We start from the raw sequence: 27,373 nt of genomic DNA, 5'->3' as shown, positions 1-27,373 counted from the left end.
CATAATTGAAAAATTGGATATAACTGGACATTCTCTCAGGAATGGTATATTTAATTTATGGGTATCTATAAAAATATGAATCCGTCCCTTGTGGAGCTTGTCCCGTTTTTAAATACAAAAATTCAGGCTCTCTGTAATCCATGGTTTCAGTTTATTATTTTTTTTTTAATTATTCAAGGGGATTATCAGTGGCAGCATGAACATGTTGTGAGAGGGTTTCAGAGAAGTTATTAAAAGCAACGTCTACGTCTGTGGAATTTATAGTAGAGAGCCTATTTTCCAATTTAATTTTAGAAGTTAGTTCCTCGAAATTAACCTTTTCATTTTTTATATTATTATATGATGTTCTGGTGATAGCTTTTTTAGGCATAAGGCCAATTAATATTGAGAATTGGTCTGTAATGGTTGATTGATATACAGTTCCTTCGGCATTATTTTTTGTTAGAAATATGTGGTCAATACATAAATTAGTCGTATCAGTTACTCTGGTAGGAGCATTAATGTGAGAAACAAGCCCATGTTGAGTCATGAGATTTATATAATCGAGTGTTTGTGTAGACATAGGCTTAAGTAAATCAATGTTAATGTCAACAATTACCATTAGGTGAGTACAGTTTAATAAGGCCATGTTAAATGCATTAAGGAAAGATGAAACATTTTGTTGTTTAGGTGACCGGTATAGTGCAAGAATGGGGGTTTGGTTGGTTTTTACCTTAAGTCAGATGGCACTTTGTTGAAAATAGTTTCAATCTTGTGTAGGGCTTTAGTATGTCTACGCAATTTGGGGGATCAATGGTTTCAGGAGTGATTATGTTCATATGGTTTTCTACCTGTAGATTAATATCAATTATTTATAAAGGGGAAAAAACTCTTTTTTTTTGTTCGCTCGGGATTACAATGCCAAAAGCAATTATAAAGAGATTAGGTGAATGTAATAAATATATGAAAACAAGATGAGTAATTGATGAAAGAGATGAATGCAATAAATATGTGAATACAAAATAAACAAATATAATAATATAATATGAAGTACATAAAAATGAGATTAAAAAGGAGCATGAGCATTTACCGTGCAGAATTTTCCAAGCTTTATATAATAATGAGATAAATGTATCAATTGATATTAAATTATTGTATTAATCACTCTATTCAGAATTATTATTGAACTCTGTAAAAAATGTAACTTGTTATTAGGATCGCATGGCATCCCGCTACGTGAAGGACACACACCACTACTGCCTGCACCTAGACGGAGGTCTGGTGATCGACGGTCACCGGATGGGTGGGGAGGGGCGCTTCGTGAACCACTCGTGCCGTCCCAACTGCGAGATGCAGAAGTGGTCCGTCAACGGCCTGTTCCGCATGGCTCTTTTCGCGCTCAGAGACATCCAGCCCGGGGAAGAACTGACATACGATTATAACTTCTCGTTATTTAATCCGGCTGAAGGACAGGTAATAATTTGTTGTTATTTTGGTGTATCCTCAAGGGTAGGTTTTAGGGTCGTGCTGAAGTGTGATATTGAGTGGAATGGCAGAAGTTACAAAATGGGAAGGAGTGAGAAGCACGACGATCTGAGATGTGCTTGGCATTGATCCCCTGCTACTCTTCACAGAATTGTAGCTCGTAACTGTAGCTAGGTTATGTACTCAGAATGCCTAAATACTGACTTCCGCAGAAGAAAGATTTCCAGTAAAGGCCTGCATTGGATGGAGGTTATGAAGTAGGCCAGGGCAGGGATGCCAAAGTGATGGAAAATGGAAGGAGTAAGAAGCATGACCATCTGAGATGTGCTTACCACCGTACAATAATAATAACTAACATGGCATAAAAATGTTCAATATATACAAGGCGATGATAAGAGAACATATAATTAACAATAACAATAGCACAGGAAAAAAACAAGAACATTATAACTAAAATATAAAATAAAACAGGAGGCAGTTTATGTTCAGAAATAAGAACATTCCGAGTAGAAATAAAAAATAAAAAAATGCAATAAGGAAGAAACCGAAACTAAACAATTACTGGAAGCTTGAGAAAATGGCTTTTTATAAAACATTGAAAAGTAGTTGAGATTTATGAATGGAAGGATTTTTTTAAATAACTTGGTTTTTAAAGCCCGTTTAAATTCAGCCGAATTCTGGAGATTAGTAAGATCTAAGGGAAGTTTATTCCAAATAAGCGGGCCAATTATACCAAAAGAGCGATCTCAGTAAACGGCTCGATTTGACCGAAAGTTCGATTAGAGCTGATCTATATCTGCTGACCTTAGAGTAAGCTGTCTATCGCTTAAGTTTTGTCAGACACATAGTTCTTATCAGAGATGTGCTTTATTTCAAATAAATCCATTTCAAATGGAAATGCAAAATGCAAAATGGGTATTTTCCATTTTGCATTTTAAATGCTTTTCTCAATGCATTTTCCATTTTAAATGCTTTTTTGCAATATTCTTCCTACTATCTCCACTCATCTTTTTTTCATAAGCCCCAAATATCAGTCGGTCCTCAACCTCGCTATGAAAGATAATTTACATTTGTTGCTCCCTCGTAGGAGCCCTGGCAATTGAGTGATACATGGCCATGACGCTGTAATATTAAATGTTAGATAGCAGTTTCTATGTTTTTACGTTGGCAACATTAGTCCCGTGCAAATTTTTTGTGGTTTCATAATCTGTAGTCGTGGTGTTTTTGGATTTACCATCATGTAATATGTTTGTTCTACATTGATGTCCATTATTAAATGACAAAATTGTTAAAAAATTCTATAATTATTTTAATTGTTTGACCTGAGAAACCATTTTGCATTTTCAATGCATTTTGAAAATAGGTACTTTGCATTCTGCATTTGAAATGCTTTTCTAAAAACCATTTGGCATTTTGCATTTTCAAATGGAAAAGTTTTGACCCATTTCCATTTTGCATTTCAAATGGTTTTTGGTACCCATTTTGCACATCTCTGGTTCTTATATAATGGCTGGCACCATTCCTTGCAATGCTTTGAAGGTCATTAAGCAGATCTTGAACTGTATTCTTTCAGGGCATCGAAGCCAATGAAGGCGATCCCTTAAAAGTGGGGTTATACGATAATACAATTTACCAAAAATCATTCTCGCCGCAGCATTGAAAACAAACTAGATTCTATTGAATTGTTTCTAAGGTAGGCCGGCGTATGAACTATTACAATAGTCCATACGTGAGACGAATTTATGAGTGACTTTGGTCCATCAGAGAGAAGACATCTCCTGATTGATTTGAGTTGTTCAAGACGATTTATATAGAGAATGAAGAGTATAAGACCCAGGACAAAGCCCTTGGGAACTCCAAATTCGATGGGAGTCTCAGGTGATGTACATTTATTGAAAGTTACCGAGGCTACTTGTCCAGACAGGTACGATGTCATCCATTGGAGTACTTCACCTCGAACGCCAAATTCGGTTTCAAGCACATTTAATAAAATACCTCGATCTATTGTGTCAAATGCCGCACTCATATCAAGAACGGATACCAAACCCTACTTACCTGCTTCCATCCCAATAATCATATCTGAAATTACCCATAAAATAACAGTTTCCTTTGAATGAAACTGTCGAAAAGCGGATTGATTTTTGTTTATCCCACTAATAATCATCCCACATATAAGTATCCCACCAACTACTTGCATTTGCGATTTTCTCAAGGAGTTTTGATACTAATAGTGGGTTTGATATTGGCCTGTAATTATCTGTATTGTTAATACATACATATCAAGATTTTGTTTTTTTGGTATCGGAGTAGTAATTGATTTTTTAAGTGTGCCCGGTACTAGTGAATTTTCTAGTGACTTCTGGATATTTGCGGTTATTACAAGTGCTATATCTGGAAGACCTTGTTTTTAGAGCCACATAGGTATGGGGTCTTCGGCACATTGCTTGTTTGGGCAAGACTTCACAGCACGCATGACATTTTCTTCCATTATAGCTGCAAAAGTAGAGAGGTCACCAGAGAGCGGACTTGATGCTGCGACAGTAGGTGATCCTACACCACTGAGAGCCCGAATTTTTTTCATATTATTTCATAAGCTCATCAGCAGAATGCTGCCTGCTCATAAAATTATAATAAATCGGAAGTTAAAAATGTATTATATTAAATGCAATTCCCGTTTAATTCCAGCCTTGCAAATGCGAGTCGGACAACTGCCGTGGCGTGATAGGCGGAAAGTCCCAGCGCATCACGCGCCCGCCCCTTAAGACGCACTCTCGCTCGTGTAGTGTGTCCAGCGCTGTCAACGTGGGTGCAAGCGGTGTGGCTGGCCAGCCGCCCGTGCTGGCACCCAACCGGGTGGGGCGGCCGCGCAAGGCCGTGAAGGCCACCATCAAGCCCAGCTGCCCCGGGGCCGCCGCGCAGCATGCTGCCGCCAGCCACCGGAGCGACATGGCCTTCATGAAAGAAGTGCAGAGCCTGAGCTCCAGCGGCAGGTTCTGGCAGGAGCCGCAGATGAAGCCGTTGACCAATCGGGAAAAAGCCATGGTGAAGGACAGGCATTGCTTCCTACATCGTAATCTGGATAAGGTACATCATTTTTATTTACCAACTTAAATATTCACTTTTTATGTAGTCATAAATATTGTTACATTTTTCTTTCATCTATTTATACAATAAAGAGTATCTGTGGCGGGCGGCATGGATTTGATTTTTATAAAAATCTACACTTTTATTCTGAGATTGATGAAATTTTGCACACTTCACCTTCTTCTTCTTCTTTCGTATGGTGGTGGGGTGAGAGGGGGACATCTAGGTCTGCGAGCCAGTCTAGGGCCTCAGGCGTCGCCATGTGGACCTCATCAATCCCGCCGTGGAATGAATGGAGCGGGCATTCGTTGACCACATGTTCGGTGGTCTGCACCGCACCACATTCACATATCGCCGACTCTTTAAGGCCCCATCTGTGCATCATGTGTGCACAGCGGCTATGGGAGCATCTTAACCTATTGATGGGGGATCAGGCTGTCTCTCGGTGGGATCCTGTATGAGATGGGCATTACCCACGTTGGTCGTTTGCCACTCAAGTTTCCACCTATCTTCTGGGGTGAGAGGTAATCGGAGGAGCCTCTCTCCTTCCGCCCAGAAGGGCTTTCGGGACTTCAAGCGGGGTTATGTTTGCAAGTACGGGGAGCCAAGGGAGAGGAATAGATTTTAAAGTCCCGCTAATGGTTCGCATTGTGGCATTAAGCTGAACGTCTACCATGGAAGTGTGGGCGCTTCTAGCCCATACTGGAGCACAGTATTCAGCCGTTGAGAAAACCAGGGCAATGGATGCTGTTCTCAGCGTGTTGGCGTCACATCCCCAGCTAGTTCCAGCTAGCTTATTAACCAAGTTAAGCCTTGTCCTAGTTTTTTTACCCACTGTTTCCATGTGTTGCCGGTAGTTTAAGCTCCTGTTCTAAGTAACTCAAAAATAGCGGGGGTGGGGGTCATGGTAAATATTTTTTCCATCAAACTGAACACAGAGTTTGGCATTCGCTTGTGATTTGCTAAGATGGAAAGCTGTCGCAACTGTTTTCGACCCATTTGGCTTTAGTCGCCAATTGAGGAAATATTCTTCCATAGCCTTTAGATCAGAATTGAGGATATCTTCTGCTGCTTAAAGGGTTCTGGCTTGAGCTGTGACGGCGATGTCATCTGCGTAAGCAAATTTCCTGCCTTCAGTGTGAGGGAGGTCTCGAGTGTAAATATTAAAAAGCGATTAACACTTCACCTTTAAAACAAGATAAAGGTCGCTGTCTACATGAGATTTCGAAAAACCACCCCTATCCCCTTCTCCCACCCCTTGCAGAATTTTGATACTTTTTGGTAAAATTTTGCACACTTGACATTCAAAATATGAAGAAAATTTCTGTTTACATCTTATTTCGAAAAACTCTGCGTAAAACTGTATTCTGTGTCTTTCATATTATAGAATCTCTAGAAGCAATAACTCATTGGATGTCTTCAAACAAGTTGAAGCTTTTTTTTTTTTATATATTAACTCCACACAGGAGGCCCTGAAGAAAATAATTTCCCTCAGGGCCTATGTCATCTTTGGGGATGCTGTGTGGGGGGTCTTTTTGTGGAGAGGAAGGCGTGAACATGGTTCTTGAAGAGTCCCAAGTTGTAAGAGGGAGGAAACACAGAGGCCGGCAGTTCGTTCCACAACCGAGCTGTTGAACCTAAGAACGAATCGTAGAAACGACCCGTTCTCATGTGACAAATGTCAACCGTGTACAAATGTTGGGCGCGCGTTTGGCGTGTATCCCGACTACGCACCGGTGCCGAAGGGATCAATGACTCTAGTTCCTCAGAGCATCTTCCATTGTAATACCGATAGAACAAGGACAGCATACCTACCTGACGCCTGTGCTCTAAAGATTGCAGTCCGTTTGTTAAGATTGGGGAATCTATCAAACGGACCGCCCGTTTCTGCACAGAGTCAAGAGTTTTTTTCAGGTATTTTGGGGCTCCGGACCAGAGATGGCTGCCAAATTCGACAGTAGGGCGCATTTGCGATTTGTACAGGGTCAGCAGTTGTGTACTATTAAAGTATCTTCGGGCCCTGTACAGTACGCCCAGCTTCTGAGAGGCCAACAGCTGAATCCATCTACTGAGTTTCTCTGGGCGGCCACAAACAAACCTCAAAATTTCATAGAAGATTCATCTATTTCTATTTCCGGCAGCGATATCATTCCTAAAATAACAGTCAAACTTCTCGGTGTCAATTTAGATTCGGACTTTTCGCTGAAAAGTCAAATGAATAGGACTGTAAGTGCCACTGTTTTTTTTTCACCTAAAGGTGCCTGTAAACGATCAAATTTGTTTGTCAAATTTAACGTTTGCTCGTCACGTGTTTGATGAGCAAGGCCTGGCAAGGCCGCAAACGTTCAAATGAAGTTTGTCAAATATTAGTTCATTTATTTACAGCTTTCGCCGGGAATTGTCTTTTGACGTTTATTGTATCCGGTCTGAAGTGGGGTGAATAGCGAAATATTTTGTGTTGTTAAAAATGACGGATGCGGACAAAGCATTTCTTGCGTTGACATTAGCTCTGTGTCTTAAAAAGAAAAAAAGAAGGTGTTCGTCTAGAGAATGGCTAAAATTAAGAGCTAAATATACCCATGAAAATTTGCTTAGGGATATATTACGTACAGAACCAGAAGATTATGGTAACTTCTTCCATAATATTGGCGCGAAATACTTTTAATAAATCCGTTATTGTTTTTATTCCTATGTTTCTTTTATTCTTGTCCATATAGTCCCTGCATTTTACTTTCCACAGTTGCGGCAGATCGCGATATATGGATATAAAATGTAATAAAAAGTCTCTTTCACTTATAACATTCGATGACGCAGCACTCTCCATAGTGATGGCAACACGAAACTGACGTTTGTTTGATAAACACCCCCGCAAACGTTCAAACATGTTGTCAAATATCGTTCAAACTTTCCGTCAATCAGAATTTCTGACAAACACGTCAAACACGTAGTTTGTTTGACAAGCACATCAAACAAGGCCGCAGACGTTCAAATAATTTGACAAACACGTAAATTTGACAAACAAATTTGATCGTTTACAGGCACCTTAATACAACTTGTAATGATCTGCCCTTTTTACTTCAAACTTTTCCTTCTCTTCTTTCTACGATAATTTTCCTTAAGTCCCGTAGGTAACTTTTCCATAAGGCTTTGGTTATATATATATCCGGGGTAGGAAGGTCCTCCCTGCCGTCTTTTCTTTATTACACACCCCTTCAAGTGTGTACATCCTAGTTTGTCTACGTGACGTACGACCTTGAACGTACTCATTTCACGTGACGGTTCAGTATAAAAAGGCTTCACCGAACGTTGTGTTGGTTTTTTGTTTCTCGGTTTAGAAACCTAGTTATTTATGTATGTGTGGTATCCCTTGGTTCTTTTGAGATAGAGTGAGTTGAATCCATTACCGCTGTGTTTTAAAACCATTTTATAAACCTTATCTTCTAAGTCGCCTGCTCCCCCCCCCACTAGCTACTCGATTCTACCTATCGTAGGGTAATGTGAATATAATAAAGTGTTAGATTTTATATATGTGATATACATACGATAAGTTTATGGTGTTAGTTGTCGGCGCCATCCATGTATATATTTTGGGAGGGGAAGGAGAGGAAAGGAAATGAAATTTTTTCAAGCTAAGATTGACTCCTCCTCTTACCAAACAAAACTGATGGATGATAATTTGAGCAAGGCGATCGATATCTGCGTGTCTGGATATCACAACCGGCCGGGTCTCCCCTTGTTCCAAATCGGCAACCTTCACGCCAGAATAAAGAAAACCAGGTCTCATCACCAATTTCAGAATTGCCCCAATCTCAAACACCTCCAGGAAAATCTACTTTACTGAGTGTAGAAGGGGAAAACCATGACATCCCTTGTCACGAATCTAGTCGCGAAAATGTGACACGCAAGGTCCTAAGTTACGTGCCACCTCTAGAAAACGTTGTAACTCCCACGCCGTCGGGGATTTACATCCCTTTCTAGGTCAATACATAGATAACACACGACGATCTTGTCGACATTTAGCCCGCTTTTTAACGATAGGTTGTGTGCCTACCCATTCAGCCAATTATCATGTGAGATATATGTAAGGTCTACTCGAAATGCCAAATTTAGGATGAGGACTGTCTGTATTTTAATATTCGGTTCTAGTAATTATTTTATGAGGTTACTAGCATCCTCGTGTATTAGGTATGGGTAACTCCTACTGAATACCTATCCTCTCAGGTAGGTATAAACGGATAATTGGTTTGATTTTTGCATTTAATTTAAAGAGGCTGCCTACCTCTCGAAAGGTACCTGTTGAGAAAAGTTGTTCGGTTGGTAGTTTTATTTCGGAGATTACCATCTCCCACTTTTGACTTTAGATTTGTTTTTGTGCATCCCAATTCGTAACTTAGAAAGTCAAACAATAGATGAAAAGTATTAAATTAGAAATTCAAATAACAGAAGAAAAGTTTTCATTTTGTTCCGTCTGGTTGCATCCGATCGCTTTCAATTTGGGACGGCATACGCTAGCAAAACTTCCCCTTTGACTGACTGTACACCGCGCCTTGTCCTATATATGAAAAGGTCGTTGACTCGTCTCTCGCTCACAGCTGATTGACGGTTCGCCTAGCACATCCCTGTTAATGATAACATTATTTGGGCGGCAGGTGTCGTAAACTTAGTTCCTGTACCTCGGTTGTATCCGTCTTTTAAAAAGGTCCTCTGAAATTTAATAAATAATATAAAAAACTCACCCAGTTAGGCACCTCTCATTCTCAGTGTGAAGCTTACCTGGTTACACTATATAGCTAAATCACTTTAATTTTCGACCTCCTCCCTACGCTTATAAAAGGGTAATTAAATATTCCTGTAAATAAAATTGTACCTCCCTAATCTGTTAGGATTCGAACCCACAGTTAATAATCTATTTGATTCTCTGGTTTTCGGTCTCCGTGGATAGAATGCCATCTCGCCAAATCAATAACTTAGCCCGATTAAACACTTCCTGCCTTTAAGTACATTCACTCTGTTTTAAAAACGCAATCATTATTTTATTATTTTCATGTTTTTAAGACAAGCAATCTAGTTCGAACTGTATACGAAATCACGTTTAAATCAACACAACTTTATAACACAATCGCGATTGCACAACACCTGGCGCCCCTGAGGTGGGTTTTTACAAAACGGCGCTCTACAAATTATCCAATTATTATTATTGTCATTATTATTAATTGTTCTCTCACTGAGTCGAACCACTTTCACTTCACACAAACACCGGATCAATAATCTTTCACTTTAATTCAATATTCCGCAATATTCTCTAATACCATTTGAATTCAATAATTAACTGTAACTTCAAACAACACTTCTGATTTGTATCCATTTCTCGGGGCTGTCAATGCACCCAAGTTCAAAACTCGACTGTCCCTCCGGTCTCTCCTTTCCCGTGGGAATCTGTTTACTCCAGGCCTGTCTGTCAATAAATCTTCCGTCGTTGTCTAAACAAAAAATTTTTTTGAGCACGTTCGTTTATTATTTATCGTTTATTTTTGTGGATATTCAAAACATCACAAACTTCAGTCAGTCTGAAAAAACCTTCCTACAGAAGCAACAAAACTACTATTCAACTCTGCTGTGGAAGATTGTTCCATGCATCCACTACTTTAGTTGCAAGGAAGTGTTTCCTAAGGTTGGATGCAAAAGGAGTTTTATTCATTTTTTTTAGGGTCCTAGGATATTTATATTTTTGTTAGTGGTGAAGATTTCTTATTTATTTGTTTATGGAGCGGAGACGGTTTACATATAATTCCTGTGAGCACTTAGGCCATAGGCCCATTGTGCTATCTTTCATTTTACCTCATTCCTTTAACAGTCACCTGGTCCCTTTTATAAAGTTCACCAGGGTTGTCATTGGATATGTGGCTATGTATTCTGGTTCCACAATGTGTCTTCCCAGGTCTCATCTCTCCTCTCCAATCCCCCTTGTTTCCCTGAAGGCCCCACAAGGGAAGAGTTCACGGAGGTGGCCTCACCTCTCCTCTCCACTCCTCCTTAGTTCCCTAAAGGTCCTACGAGAGAAGAGGGTTTCATCTCTCCTCTCCACTTCTTCTTGGTTCCCTGTAGGCGCCGCGATGGAGGAGTCTACTCCTCCTTGGTTTCCTGAAGGCCCCACGAGGGAAGAAGGTCTCGTCGCTCCTCGTTCCCTCAAGAATATTTCTTATATTATATTCTTCTTTGTTCTGACATATCTAGATTAATAGTTTAGCACCGTTTAATGACAGTCTTATGTAGACAATAATTTTGGCAGAAAGTTAACTGATGTCACTGGATTTTGTTTAGTCTTTGGCACTTTTTTCAGTCTTTGGCACTGGTGAACATCCGGACTCCTTGACCTCAACAGCTTTTGTGTTTCCTCCCTCCTACAACATGGGTCTAGTCAAGAACCAATTTCATTTTTTTCTGTTCTTTATATCCTTGACATAGTATCTTTAAATATGACAGCTTCATGGAAAGAGCCTCCTAACCCCACAGTTAAAATGATAATAATTTCTAAATAGTTGGGCATAAATTAATTTAGATATCATTTTCAGGTCCGTCGAGTCAGAGAAAAGATACTTTCCCACCCGGCTTTAGCAAACCAGCACCTTCTCCAGCCGTCCCAACTGCTCAACACCTTCAACCCCCTCCCTGCGGGCCAGGGCCAAATCCTGGGCCCCAACGGCAACGGGCCTAGCAACAGCAACAGTAACAACACCAACCCAAGTGTTTTCCTGACGAGACTGCATGCATTACGAACTCCCAGGAACATTAAAACCAGGAGATTGGCGCAAGCCGAAGATAATCCCGAACTGAGCAGACAGGCGAGGCTTGCAAACGTCTTCAGGGAACTGTACAATGTGATTGTGAATGCTAAAGGTTTGTACATTGTTTCTTTATTCAACTAGAACATATCAAGAAGGGTTAAAGTTTTGGCTCTGATATTGGCTTTTACTACATTATCAAATCTTATAATTTAATTTATTATAAAAATTGTTTTATCTTGACATTCTGATGATATTATCGTTAAGTAATGTATATTAAAATTTTATGTGGATAGTTCTAATGATGAACAATTTAATCACCGTGAAATTAAATTAAATTGTCTTTTGAGTTAAAGCCAACTATATTAAATGAAAAAATACACTTTGTAAAACACCACTTTTATAAAAGTGGTGTTTTACAAAGTGTATATTTTCATTTAATATATAAAGTCACATCACAAAGTGTTTGCTTCCTTCGATAAAGCCAACTAGTTTCAGCATAAACTAGTTTGCCTTCTTCAAAGGAAAATCATGCTTAATCATGACCGGTCGGTGGCCGAGTTGACATCGCGTTTGGGTTTCACCCACGCGTAGTGTGTTCAATTCCTCGGCTGGCTAAGTCCTCCATCACAAAACAAGCAACATGTTCAGCTGACTGTGGTGGTAGTAGGAGATTTTCAAATATTGTCAGGTTATTCGTAACTCAGGAATGTATGTCTTTCTTTTAAAAAATAATTAAAAATTAAATCAACTATGGTAAGCAAAAACTGTCAAATATAATGTACCTGACACTTGAAAAATCATAATTGTTTCAATTGGTGTCTTGCTATAAGCCTGTTGTACCCTTCAAAGCATTCATAACTCGTGTTAATATTTAACCATAAATTACCTTCGCTTTCTTTCATGGTACCTTGATAAACAAATAAATTCAACCTAAAGTACATTACTAACACTTGCAATCTTTTGTCATTCCAGATGAGAAGAAGGAGATCCTGTGCACGCCCCTGCTGAGGCGCAAGGCAGCCAGGAGCGCTGAACAATCGGGTGCGCCTGCTGACCTGTCCACCATCCAACAGAACATTGAGACCGGCCACTACAAGAACGTGGCGCTGTTTGACTCCCATTTCAACAGCCTGTTTGCCTCCATCACCAAGAGCATGGGGAGGACTTCCAATCTGGGTATTGTGGCACTGCAGCTCAGGAAGGTGTGTATCCTAGGTTCCATGACAAATCTGAACAATGATGAAAAGTCAAGAAAAAGAACGTAATTAACAAACCTAACCTTTTATTTTATCACATTCTGTATTGTCACTGTTACCGTATATTATTATGTAAAATGTATTAGGGTCATTATATATGATGTAATACAAGGAGCACAAATATTTACTGATCAATCAATCAATCAGCGCTGTTCTCCTAAATGAGGATAGGAGAATTGATGTACATATCTCTTTTTTATAGTTTTGACTGTGGTCTTTTGACAACATGATTGGTATGCTTACCCGATCACAATTTGATAAAAAGCTGAAATGGGCCGAGAATCCGCATTTAACGGGGACTATCACAGGTTAATTGGGTTTGAGCACTCGAACCTAAAATAGAACAATAATATTTTACTATTGAATTGAATCTGAATTTGTCTGTAATTATTTTTAAAGATAATGGATCTAATCCATTGATGTATTATCCACTCGGCTACCAAATTTAAGTTTTGTATGAAAAAGGCCCAAAAGATGTTCTTCTTAAACTTTTGTCATTTCAAGAAACCATACAATATAATGATGACTGCTGATTTTTCCCCAGGTTTACAGCAATGCAAAGTTGGACTTTGCCGAACAACTAATGACCATTCTGGGACCGGAAGAATCTCTTCCTCAAGGATTTTTGCAGAAAAGGAAACAAGGTAAGAAAAATGTTCATCTTCAAACAATTTTTCTAGCCCATATCAAAGATTCTCCATTCTTCTTCTCTCTTATGGAGTAGAAATTTAGCTTTCCTGCAACCGGAAGATCTTTCAATGTTCCGTCTTCTAATGCTGTAGCATTTAACAAAATTTACAATTTGCCCTGATAGCTATTTGGACAGTAATAAGCCGGTCATCTGTCCTAGAGGCTATCCGTCCCAGAAAAAGCTTATCCCTGATAATTTTCAATTTTTTAAACAGCCTCACTGCTGCCTCAGATTTTATATACCACTTTAATTCAAAATCCAAGGGGGCATCAAATTCAAATTTCCAACCCATTCCCTACGAGCTTCCACAATTTAAGGCGGCTATCTTAGAAGGCCTTTCCTCCGGGGCGGCATTATATATACTGCTTAACAAAATATTTAATTTTTCGTATGCATTGCCAAAGTATTCTAAAAATTAAAAATAAATTTATATTAATTAACCACTGCAGCATATTTGGCAATATGTGGGCCAATTTGCAAAACCCCCGATCTTACGCTGGCCAAAAAGTAGCTACAGAAGAACCTCGTTAATTCGAAATCCACAGGACATCAAATATCAAATTAACGAATTCCCAGTAATTCGAAATTTTATGAAAAAAAGACGCCGAAAATCGGGTTCCTCGGCCGCCCCTTCAAATTCAGGTTGTATCTTTGAAGTAAATTTGTAATAATACGAATTATTCCCGTGTAAATCGAATTTTCGCAGCCGATTACCGTCGCGATCGGCCCTTCAAATTTGTAAAAATACCACACATTTCCGCGTAAATCAAATTTTCGCAGCCGGCACTTTAAATTCGAATATTCGACGTAAATTCGTAAAAATACAATATATTTCCACGTAAATCGAGATTTCGCGGCCGAATTCTGTCGCAGTCGGCCTTTTAAACTTATATATTCAAAGTAAATTTGTAAAAATACGATGCATTTCAGTGTAAATTGAAATTTCGCAGCCGATTTTCGTCGCAGCCAGCCCTTTAAAGTCAGATATTAAAAAAAAAAATTGTAAAAATACGATATAATTACTCGTAAATCGAAATTTCGCAGATGATTTCCGTCGCGGCCGACCTCTTAAATTCAGATATATGATGGAAATTCGTAAAAATATGTTATATTTCTGCTTAAATCGAATTTTCTCGGCAGATTTTTATCGCGGCCGGCCCTTCATGTTCAGTTATTCGAAGTAAATTTTTAAAAGTACGATATATTTACACGTAAATCGATAGTTCGCCGCTGATACCCATCGCGACCGACCGTTAAATTCAATTATTTTGTGTAAATTCGTAAAAATACGACATATTTCCGCGTAAAATGAAATTTTCATAGTCCTTCATACTCGGATATTCGAAATAAATTCGAAAAAATACGACATTCCATTGTTAATCGATTCAAATTTACAAAATAATAATAGTAATTATGTATATAAAAATAATAATCCTCTTGCTTGACAGATTTAATATATACTCATTTAAAAAAATGAGTAAATTTTATCTGAACAACAAAAAGGTTGTCGCAGAAAACATATGGGATGTAAAGAACAATTAATTATTGATTCTGTAATTCTAAAACAGATTCAAACTCGAAAACGTAATTTACATACTTGCTATATAGACTACCAAAAGGCTTTCGATAGTTCCCGCACTCGTGGCTGATCAAAGTATTAAATATATATAAAATTAACGCCATTATTATTAGCTTTTTGGAAAATATTATGTCCTTTTGGAATACCAATTTACTTATCAATTTAAAAGGTAAGAAAATAGTAATACCGGGCATTTCAATTAAAAGAGGAATTTTTCAAGGAGACTCATTGAGTCCTCTTTGGTTTTGCTTAGCATTGAATCCTCTATCTAAAATGTTAATTAAAAGCAACTTTAGAATAAAAGTAAAGGGTACCACAAGGGAGAGTAGTACAATTTCGCATTTATTATTTATGGATGATATAAAATTATTTTCGAATTCTGAACAAAATTTAGAGAAAATGATCGAGGTAGTTAAAAACTTTTCAGATGATATCGAAAAGACTTTTGGTTTAGATAAATGTAGAACGATCCATATAGAGAAAGGCAAAATTGTAGATGGGGATGAGAATATATTTAGAAATTTCCAAATTAATAGTATGAAAAGGGATGAGGTTTATAAGTATTTAGGATACCCACAATCAAATAGATTAGACCAGTGGTTGGAAAACTTATTGGCGAAAGAGCCAAATATGTACATTACAATGATTAAAAAAAGTTCTGAAAGCCAAATCTGTTTTTTAATTTAGTAAACCGTTATTATAATTTTAGAATTCATTAAATTACAGGTATACTGAATAAAACTTGATTTCACACTTAATAAAGATTTATTCGTTGATAAACAGTAATATGAAAGTAAGGTATCCATAAGTTTAAATCATGACAATGACTGACAAACACTTAATGCGAACAATGTCCTTGCATCTCCTTGGAAAGTTTCAGTAAGTCAGGTTTGTATGTTGTTGTTTTTAATTTTAGGCTTGATTCCAGGTTCTCATCAATATGACGACTTCTCAGTTTACTCTTGATAAACTTCATGCTAAAAAACGATTGTTCGCATGAATATGGAGAACCAAAAAGGGATAGAATATCGTCAGGAATACTATTGCAGACGTCGAAAATGATCATGTCTTCCTTCTCCAGATCTTTCAAAGCAGACCACTTGTGTTGTGAACTAAGATCACATTTATTCTTCTCCAATATTTCCAAATCAATACAAAGACGTTGAAATTTAGAGCTCCATGTCTCCTTTTGTCAATGCCAAAAGGAGAAAATTTCAACTCAGTTATTGTAGCATTAAGAGGATTTTTGACGAATGCTTTGGTCGTTCTGCTGTTTTTAAACTCCTGAAACCTGCTGATACCTGCTACCCGTGGATATTTGTGCCAGAGCTGCACTCAATGAGCTAAAGAGCCGCATGCGGCTCCGGAGCCGCACTTTGCCGACCACTGGATTAGACCATACTAAAGAAGGAGTTAGCGCAACACGGCATAACACCCCAAAAACAAATAGCAAAAATAGACCATACTAGTATTAAAAATGATATTAGGATTAAATTTCAAACTGGGATCAGGAAAATTTTAAAATGCAATCTATCTGCTAAAAATTTAGTAAAAGCAATAAATACTTGGGCAATACCTCTATTAACGTACTCATTTGACATCATTAAATGATCTAATACAGATTTAGATAACTTAGAAAGATTAATTAGAACTACTCTAATAAAGTTTAATTGCCATTATCATCCAAATTTAGCTATAGAACAAATTAATTTACCTAGAAATTTAGGAGGTAGAGGTATAGTCAAAATAACTTCTTTGAAACATAATCAGGTAGAAATGCTGAGAACTTTTTTCCATAGGAAAGCTCATAGCTCAGAAATGCATAAAATAATTTGCAAGGCAGATAGAAATATTACACCTTTAAATTTATACAATGAGAATGCCAACATTTTTATAAATCCCAACCAGGAATTATTAGATTCCTGGTCAAATAAAATTTTACACGCAAAACACTTCAATTATCTCAACCAAACGTATGTTGACAAATTTTCGTCAAACAAATGGTTGAGTATTGGAGAGTTGAGCGCAGAAATAGAAGGATTTATGCTTGCCATTCAGGATAGAGTCAGTTTTTTAATTTTTTATTTATTTTTTATTTATTCACATTTAAACCCGCTAAACTACTTATGTAGTTTGTCAGCAGGGACATAGAGACAACATTTATACACTCATAAGATACAATTTGAACGGTACATAATTACATAAATTGGTTACATTGCAGAAAAGTTTAAATAGCAGCATAAAAGCCTTATATAATAAGCAAGTAAAAATAAATGTATGAACAAATTAGTATTATCAACAAGTACATCAATAGTTTCATAAATAGAGGTAGGTAGTCAGGTATTACAAAATAATTGTTTTTCCATTTTCTACGAATATGAACTCCATTTCAGGAGCATCAGTATAGATCATTATTATCCAATAACCATTTCCTTAGATTATATTTAACATTAGCAGTATACATGTTATTATTTTTAATTGTCATTGGTAATAGGTTAAAAATTTTGGGTACTATATAGTTTAAAGTTCTTTCACCATATTTATTAGTACATTTCGGAACTACCAGTCCTTCATTTTGAGTGAATCTTGTGTTATGTTTATGGCAAACTCTTTCCCTATACAATGAATCAGACAATATAACATGTTGACTTACAATATTATAAAACAATAATCCTCTGACAGGTAAAATATTCAGAGACTTGTATATTAATTTAATGTTACTTCTGTGTTGATTGTCATATTTATGGATTAACAATTTTATAATGGAGTTTTGTAATGTTTGTATATAGCTTATATTAGTTTTACAAGAATGTCCCCAAGAAGTAATTCCATAACGTATAGTGGATTCAGCCAGAGATAAGTAGATTAACTTTAAAGTACTTATAGGCACGAAATATTTTATTTTATAAATCCTTCCCACAATAGCTCGTAGACGTTTACAAACATTAGCAATGTGTACATCCCATTTCATGTAGCAGTCAATAGTAACACCCAAATATACATAACTTTTGACAAAATCAATGGTTTCACTTGAACAGGGCTGTGCAACATTTTTATGTATGCAGTTAAATGTGTGTGTATATAATGAAGGAATTACATTACATCTGGCGTGTGGAGATCTGATGTGCATAATTTTAGTTTTTTTGGCGTTTATAAAGAGGCCTGCATCATGCGACCATTTCAGTAGGGCAATAAAATCATGTTGCATAAGGTTCATTGCAGTAACCAGATCTTCGTGCGATATTACGAGCGCCGTATCGTCTGCATATACAAAATGTTTAACGAATGAAAACAATTTTCTCATAATTGAGACATAAATAATATAAAGGGTTGGCCCTAGAATTGACCCCTGTGCAACACCTGTTGAGATATATTTTCTTTTGCTAAATTTTTTAAGAATTTTTACTCTTATTTGTCGATCAGTTAGTAAATTTTTTAATAAAACTAGCAGCTTTCCTCTAATTCCTAATGCCTCCAGTGTTTCTAATAGTTTATTTGTATCAATGGTATCAAATGCCTTAGAGTTATCTATGAATAAAACCAACACTTGTTTTTTTAGATTTAATTCATAATTTATGTGATTTGAAAATTCCTGAAGCAGCATTTCCGTACTTTTTTTCTTTTGAAATCCATATTGGTTGGGATCCAACAAAGAGAAAGATTCTAGATATTTATTAAGTTTTATGGAAATGTATTTTTCAAGTATTTTTTCTAGGGCTGGCAATATGCTTATTGGCCTATAATTTTGAATATCTGTATGTTTGCCCCCTTTGTAAATTGGCCTAGTGATGCTACTTTTTAGTTCATCTGGTATTACTGCTTGCGATAAAATTAAATTGATAAAGTGTGTTATAACAGGCCCTAAAATATTAATATGTGTCTTAATGTCAAACATTCGAATGTTGTCAATCCCTGGTGACTTTGAATTGTTTAATTTGCTAACAATAATATTGATTTCTTGGCAGGTAGCTCTGGGTAGGTACATACTATGTTGCACTTCATTCGGCCTGACGGTCGATGCTAAATAATCACATTTATGTATCATAGAGCTAACACTATTTGTAAAATATTCAACAAACTTATCTGCTACGGTTTCTTCATTATTCGTATTTAACATATATTTCGAGATTATTTCGTCACAACTACTTTTGGACTTGCGTCCTAATAATTTATTTATTTCATCCCAAGTTTTTTTTTGTATTTCCAAAATAATTTTTGAATTTATTGTTAAAAAAGGTAGACTTACATTTAATAATTTCTTTTGTCACCTTATTTCTGAAAGTTTTATATTTCAATTCAAAGAATTGATTGCTAGGAAAATTCTTCCACCTTCTGTACAATGAATCTTTTTTTTTAATGTTTTCTAAGATATAAGAAGTTATCCAAGGTTTTATTGACAGAGGTCTTTTTTTGGGTTTATAATTCATAACGATTTTACTCTGTTCATACAAATTCTTAAAGTTGTTTTTAATTTTACTATATAGTATATTGCAATCTTGTTCCTCAAGCAAGGAGTGCCACTTAAAATTATGAATGTTTTTGTCGATTTTGTTTTGCGATAAAAACGAAATTCTTTCCCCGTGTTCTGGGGCTTCTTTCCTTGCACTATATTTAATATTAACTGCAGTTAAAAAGTGATCCGCTATAGTAATATTATTACATACACATGAGGAAAGAGAATCGCTTTGTTTACATCCACTGTTAAATCGGACAAATATGTGGTCTAAAACAAGTACGAGTAACTTTTCCTGCTAAAACTGCTTCTCTAGTTACGTCACAAATACATTTGATTAAATAATTATCCGACATTATATTTTCATATGCCATAATAATAGGGTTTTGACAATTTAACAAGTCTAGATTAATATCTCCTATAAGTAAAACATTTTCTTTGGGGCTTATAGTATGCAGAATGGCAGATATTTCATTAAGAAATTGTGGTTGGCTAGAGTTGGGGGGGCGGTATATTGCTATGATGTTTAAAATACTCTTGTTTGGAAGTGTCATAGAGCCAAGCACACATTCAAAATGGTTTGTTTCTATTGTTTTCTGTTGAAATGTGAATTCATTTCGAACATATAGCAATATACCTCCTCCAGATTTTTTAGTTCGGCAATAGTTGTAACAATTAAATCCAGGAATATTATACAGACAGACAAGATTCGGTGTTATAGCCGTTTCACATAACATTAACTCATGAATATGCTTCCAACAAGTATTTAAGTAGACATTCAAAGTATCCCAGTATTTATAAATCGATCTAACATTCAACTGAACAATATTAATATTTTCCATATTGTAGTTGCTATGAAACATTAGCCAATCACAGAAATTATGAGTATTTTCGTAATCTACCTCGTCATCTTCTTCAATGTAATTAGACGCCATAATCAATAGTTGCAAAGTCCTTGGCAAGGGCAGCCTTGTAGGCCGGGCAGGAGTCCTTGTCTCCAGTCGGATGTGCAGCAGGCTTCCCAAATCTTGTACAGGTGGCGCAGACAGGCTCGGCGGCGGCTTTTGGGCAGTTTATCCGGGCGTGACCTTCGCCTGCGCAGTGTCCACATCTTTGCTGGTCCTTGCAAAACTTGAAGGAATGTCCGATCATTTGGCACTTGGAGCACACTGTAAGTCCAATGAAGTCACGAACACGGCACACATTCCAGTCCACAAAGACTTTCCCCTGCTCCACCAGCACGTGACGAATGTGGGCAGGAACCTCGAAGACCCGGTGGCAAGTTGATCCAGTTCGAGCGCCAGCAAGGTGACTTAGCTTGCAACTTTTTACTGCGAAATCTAGGCCTGCTTTGTCCTGGGCTCCTGCTAAGGCATTTTTTAGGAAGCACTCGTCTGTAGGTCACGAGGAACGTTGAAGAAGATCACCCTTGGAAGCCGTTTTGTTGGTAATCGAGCGCTTAGAGTGTCCGAGTTTGCTAGACATGGGGTTTTCAGTATTTTATCCTGATCTTCTTGTGTTGCAGTATGGATTACAACGCCTTTGTTTCGGATACTCCTAATGCCCGTCACACGGATTCCAAGTTCTGATGGTCGTAATGTATCTTTTAGTAGCTGTTTCGTATCGTCGCTATCTTTTGTAGAATCCAGCTTTGGGAAGATGCATACAGCAGGTTTGGGGGTCCCAACGTTAAGTCCTGAGCGGTTGATTGATGGTATCATCTTCTGTGGGCCATTTTTCACAATATCGGCAAATGATAGGCTTGCTTCCGTGGCATCGGCTACTCTACGCATCACTGGTCCTAGATCTGACTCCAACTGCAATATTTTTTCTAACCTGTGTTGGTTTTCTGCTTTTTCAATCGCGATCTCTCCCTTTGCCACTATTAATTTGGCATTGACTGTTGCCAGATCAGCTTTGAAGCCCTCTCGTTCCAATAACAGCTGTGAAACTGATCTGAATACAGCGGATACATATGCGCTTATCCGCAGTTGTTGGTCCTTTGAGACTCTTGACTGCTTTTCAGCAAGGACATCTTGGAGTGCTCTTAGACTTGCTTCAGTGTCGTTCAGTATCTGGACTGAGGACACTGGGATTTCACTCTCATTTTCAGACACGTCGGAATAGTCCGATGCTCCGTCAGATTCCTCATCTTCAACCACTGGAGAAATCATTCCCGAGGCCTTTTTTTGTGATGGGGACGTCATCTTGTCCAGCATTCTTTTTTTACGCCGATGGCAGCATTCATCAGGCATCGGTGGGATGGACATTTCAATGAGAATAAACACACAATCTTAGGTTGTTTTAAAACTTTCGATAAAAATGTTTAGAATCCGCTAGAATAGTATTATTTTATTACTGTTTTATCAAATAAACTTTTTTGGCACTTAAATTTTCCATATAAATACTGTTTGCACACGAATTCGGAGTTTTTTTTTAGTTTTTTTGCAAGAGCAAAGTGTAAACACAAACTGTTGTCACTGCGATTATTGTTACGTGATATTAATACTAAAAATTATAGGAAGCATATAATCAAAGATACAAATCAAATTGATGATTTGTGTAGAAAATGTTTGGCTTTTCTGGAAACTATAGAACATATTATATCGGGATGTTCTATATTAGCACCGTCCGAGTATACATTTAGGCACAATCAAGTTTTAAAAATAATTCACCAAAGTTTGGTAATTAAACGTAACTTGATTGACTGTTGTAATATAATACCATATTATGAATACGAACCAAATTCATTTTTTGAAAACGAATTTTATAAAATATGTTATGATAAAACTATACTAACAGACCGAACGATTAGTCATAATAGACCCGATATAGTTTTACATGACAAAATTAAAAAAATAACTTATATCATTGATGTCGCTATTCCAAATTCCTGTAATATTCAAAAATCTGCTAATGAAAAAATAAGAAAATACACAGATTTAGGAAATGAAATAAAAAGAATTTGGCATTCTCAGACTATAAAAATATTACCATTCGTTATTTCGGCTACTGGCATTATACCTAGCTCTCTCATTAAAAATTTAGGCGTATTAGATCTATCAAAAAATTTATATATAAAGATGCAAATGTCGGTCATTTTGAATACATGTAGGATAACGAAAATTTTTTTAAATATTTATGTTGAGGGATCAGTAGGATTTATAGGCCTTGTTAGGAGTTCTACCAAGCCGAACCCTCTGATATGAAAATATCTGGAGTCGGTGAATTATTTTCCCATTTGATCTCTGGTGAGTTGACGTGTTGTTCTTGTATTGTTTTGTATTTATTTTGCTTATATAATGCACTTGCATAATGTTGATTGACTAGATGATCATTTGTGGAAAAGTGTGTGGAAGGGTTTAGTTTTTCCTATGGGGAAGATTTAACCCGGATATAAAATCGGAAGTTTAAAAAAAAAATTAATAATAATAGTATAACCATGTAAAAATAAATTTTTCGGCTTTTTACCTCCACGGCTGTCTTTCAGATTCAGATAAACGAAATTTTATGATTTATTTTCGCAAAAGTTGAATTTATTCGAATTACACAAACCAATTTACGGGTGCAGACAAAAAAAAATTTCAAATTACGAATTAACGAATTTCAATTAAAAAAAAATTTGTATGACAAATATTTCCCGACAAATATTTTTTTGATTATAATCCCAAATTACGCGTTTTTTTTTAATTATCGGGGTTTGAATTAACGGGGTTCTACTGTAACTTGAAGAGATATATTTTTAAAAAATTGGATTTATTTCAAAAGTTCCCGCGTATCCCGTAATATCGCAAATACGAAGATTCACTGAGTTAAAAAATTTACACTTCAAATGGTTTTCCCATTTTTCAATAGATGTTTCCGATTTATATACAGTGCTCAATTGATATTCTGCACCTGTTTTCCATTGCTCTCAATCCTTTTCTTTAAATTCACACACTCGAAATAAATTCATAAAAATCTTTTTGCGTAAATCTAACTTTCGCTGTCAGATTCCAGGGTAAATCGATTCAGATTTACAAAATATAATCATGTAAAATGGCATTTTACGACATTTTAGCGCCACAATCGCCAAAATCGAATTACACAAACAAATTTTCGTAGGCGTACAAAAATAAATTTCGTATTACGAATTAACAAATTTCAAATTCAAAAACCATTTTGTTCTTAAAAAATTTGTTGGGGTTTTTTTTGCGAAAATTATCAATTATGCATTTTTTCAAATTATCGGCGTACTGTAATCATTTAATTTAAGCATTTTTGATTATACCGTTGTGTTTACAGTTAAATTACAACTAATTACAGTTAAACAACATTCTATCTAGAAGTTAAGTTGATTGGATATATTGTTAGGGTACCATTGAAGGAGCTCACGTGTGTTTGTCGTTGGAGACTGCAATCAGCTGGAAGTCTACCTTCTGCAGCATGGCGGTGCTTCCAGGTCTTCTTTCTGGTTCGTTTCACAGATTTCATGCACGTTACTATTCTGGCCTTTTTTTGTTGGCTAGAATCTTTCGACCGAAGCGGTATGCGACCAGCTTGATACTACTAGTCATTTCTAGTTATTTACACAAAGTCTCACTTATTTCCATTGATTATCACATCCCTTTGGGGTTCTTGGATCTGATACATTAAAAAGTTTGTCAACCAATATTTTTCATGGCGTCCCCAACTCGTTTGCAGAGGTAAACGCACTTGCGTATTGACTATAGATCTCTGTTAACCGAGAGAAACTGGCCGGCTCTTCTCGTGTTCCGTCTTTTTATTCCCCTTCCCAGTACCCTCCTCTAGCTGTGAACGTTCTGTGTAATAATCGATCATCAGCGCTGTGGTTATAGAATTTCGTATTCATCTTCTGTACTTGGAATCACTTGCTGAATGTGTAAATGTGAGGTTGCGGGGGTTGTCAAACTTTCTTTATTGTTCTTTTCACGAAGCCATGTGCAAATCGTAACACTATCTTTTTTCTACTTTTTGTGCATTTTCAGAGGAAGTCATCATGTGTGTATGCGGCCTGCACGGAGAAGAGGGCCTCATGGTCCAATGCGGAGGAGAATCTGAACAACAAAACTCAATGGGAACCTCATCCAATGCCACCTCACTGTCGAAAGCAACGGAAGCGGAAAAGGCAGACACCCAAAAGAATGATGGCGGTGACCACAAAAGCAAGGCAACTGGTTCTAAGGATCATTCCAAGAGTGACCATTCCAAGAACAACAAGTCTCCATCTTCGGTTGATGCAAAGAATGATTCGTTAGCATCGAAGGAGATAAAGTCTGTTGGTTCCAATGTGAATAGTTGTGAATCTTCTGGTGTAGATGTGCCCGTAAGGCCATTGAAAGGATGCGGTGTTTGGCAGCATGCTAGGTGTATGGCGGTGACGGATGTTGGGGAGCCTTATTACTGCCATCGCTGCCAACCAAGAGAGGTATGTATTATATTTCCTGATAGTTTTACACAATCTGCATCTGCATTTCCGGGGTCGAACACACATTATTTTCCATAACAAAACATTTTTTTGACATTAAACCGCAAGTGGTTGGAGATTAATGTCTGTATCTATTTGGTTGAATTTAATTAAATAAAAATCTTGTAGAAAATAACGATCGACATACATTTATATGGTTCTATTGCTGAGAGATCTGTTGTAACCTCTTTTTCCGTTACATATACATTGTTTATGAGAAAGATAGAAGAAGTATGCCTACAGTCACTGAAATAACTAGAGAAAGTGAACCGTTTCTTTGTGTTCCCGATGTTTATGGGGTTAACGGTGTGCGCGGCAATCTTTGTGACATTCCTACAATGAATGTAAGTGAAGCAAGGAGTGTGTGGCAAGACCAAATTGCTTGGTGATCCATCCTCTCTGCCTACTCTTAGTTAGTTGTACATGTGCATGTAGTCCCGAGGACGTGGTTTATTGGTGCATACACGTATGTGCCTAGCAGCATATAGGTTAATAGTAATTTAACCAGAATAAGAACAGGGGTAAGCAATGAACTGAATATTCTTCTCTTCCAGGTCAACTTAGAGATCCCACAGGACGAGTACACCGATGAAGGCCACCAGTTCTACCTGTCGCTGGTGCGGGGCGACCTGCAGGTGCGCCAGGGCGACACGGTCTACGTTCTGCGGGACATCCTTGTGGATGAGCGCCACCCCGACTGCGGCGGGGGCGACAGCTCGCAGTCGGGGCTCACTCCTCCCACAGAGGAGGCGGGGGTCAAGCCTCCCGGGAAGAGGGTGGAGCGGAGCAAGAAGGGGAAGAACTCCATGGGGAAGAAGGGCATTAAGGAGGAGGTGGATTCTGCAGGAAATAAGAAGGTAACGTTCACTCATTCTAGATAAATGCTTTACAAAACACATAATTGTTTTTACTTACACATGTGTGCACTAAGCCATCTATGTAGTATTTCCAAAAACATTTTGAAAATCTTATGGGAGTATTACGAATAAAATTAACTTTACCGATGTGCCGTCACCCGCTACAGGTAAATAGAGATCAATATATCAGGGTGGCCACAGACCTGGAAAACCGGGAATTATCAGGGAATTTTACCGAACCGGGAATTATCAGGGAAATGTCAGGGAATTTTAAAATATTCTTAAAATATCAGGGAATTCCAAAAATAAAACGAAATTCGTTATTTACGATTTGTGAAGTCCCAAAGTTGTGTTTTATTACTTTTACTTGCGGCGTGTGTAACAAAAGATATGCCGACAAAGACAAACTAGATAAGTAGGTATTTTTTTATTATTATTTTCGTAAATAGCCCTTGCAACACAATCATGTCGTAAACCACCCGCCTTGGTTTTTCCCCTATAGGTACTATAGGTTCGAAATCTGTAAAGAAAAAGCTAGCAAAGTTACAATAAGTGTCAAAAGGGTCGGACACCCAGTACGGTCGTAATAAAATTTAAAGATCATCATTATCAACATTTTTACAAAGTGTCAATACAGTAGAACCTCGTTAATTCGAAATACACGGGACATCCAAAATCAAATTTCGAATTAACGAATTCCCACGTAATTCGAATGTTTATGAAAAAAAAAAAATACTCCGAAAATCGATTTTCTCGGCCGCCTCTTCAAATCCGGGTGGTATTTTAGCTGTAAATTCGTATTAATACCAATTATTTCTTTATTTTCGCGGCCGATTACCGTAGCGGCGGGCCCTTTACATTCAGATATTCGCAATAAATTCGTAAAAATGCTATATATTTACGCGTAAATCGAGATTTCGCTGCCGATTTCGGTCGCGGCCTACCCTTTAAATTGAGATATTCGTAAAAATACGATATATTTCCGCGTAAATCGAGATTTCGCGGTAATTTTCCATCGCAGCCGGCCCATTATTTCAAATATCTGAATTTAAATTCGTAAAAATACGATATATTTCCGCGTTAAACGAGAATTCCGGCCGTATTCCGTCGCGGCCGGCTCTTAAAATTCAGATTCGAAAAAGTTCGCAAAAATATAATATATTTCCGTGTAAATCGAGAATGCGCGGCCGATTTCCGTCGCGGCCTACCCTTTAAATTAAGATATTTGATGTAAATTCGTAAAAATATGAAATATTTCCGCGTAAATCGAATTTTATCGGCAGTTTTTCGTCGCGGCCGGCCTTTTAAGTTCAGATATAAGAATAGAAGAAGTAAATTCGTAAAAATATGTCATATTTCGGCGTGAATCGAAATTTTTCGGCCGATTTCCGTCGCGCCGTATTTTTTAACCCGGATATTCGAAGTAAAGTTAGTAAAAAAACGATATATTTCCGCGTAAATTGAAATTTCGCGTCCGATTTCCGTCGCGGCGGGCCCTTTAAAATTCAGATATTCGAAATAAATTCGTAAATATACGATACATTTATGCGTAAATCGAAATTTCGCGGCCGAGTTTCGTCGCGACCGACCCTTTAAATTCAGATATTTGGTGTAAACTCGTAAAACTACGACATATATCCGCGTAAAACGTATTTTCTCGGCCCTTCAAACTCGGATATTCGAAATAAATTTGAAAAAATACAACATTCCAGTGTAAATCGATTCAGATTTACAAAA

General features: G+C 37.3%; 1 protein-coding gene across 5 annotated transcripts in view; it reads left to right on the top strand.

The window, feature by feature from the left end:
* Positions 1-27,373, top strand: part of ash1 (histone-lysine N-methyltransferase ash1) — a 354,192-nt gene that overhangs the window by 309,666 nt on the left and 17,153 nt on the right. For all 5 annotated transcript variants that reach the window (XM_089641307.1, XM_089641301.1, XM_089641315.1 and 2 more), the window contains 7 exons: positions 1,195-1,452; positions 4,150-4,548; positions 11,121-11,445; positions 12,306-12,535; positions 13,134-13,233; positions 24,301-24,740; positions 25,334-25,636. In XM_089641307.1, coding sequence (XP_089497433.1) covers positions 1,195-1,452; positions 4,150-4,548; positions 11,121-11,445; positions 12,306-12,535; positions 13,134-13,233; positions 24,301-24,740; positions 25,334-25,636 — 2,055 coding nt within the window. The remainder of the gene's footprint in view (positions 1-1,194; positions 1,453-4,149; positions 4,549-11,120; positions 11,446-12,305; positions 12,536-13,133; positions 13,234-24,300; positions 24,741-25,333; positions 25,637-27,373) is intronic.

The sequence above is a fragment of the Hesperophylax consimilis genome, chromosome 2 (assembly GCF_061612785.1).
Source record: "Hesperophylax consimilis isolate HC1 chromosome 2, BYU_Hcon_1.0, whole genome shotgun sequence".
NCBI classification, from domain to species: domain Eukaryota; kingdom Metazoa; phylum Arthropoda; class Insecta; order Trichoptera; family Limnephilidae; genus Hesperophylax; species Hesperophylax consimilis.
Note: the sequence above shows the minus strand (reverse complement) of the source record. Positions and strands in the feature narration are given on the sequence as shown.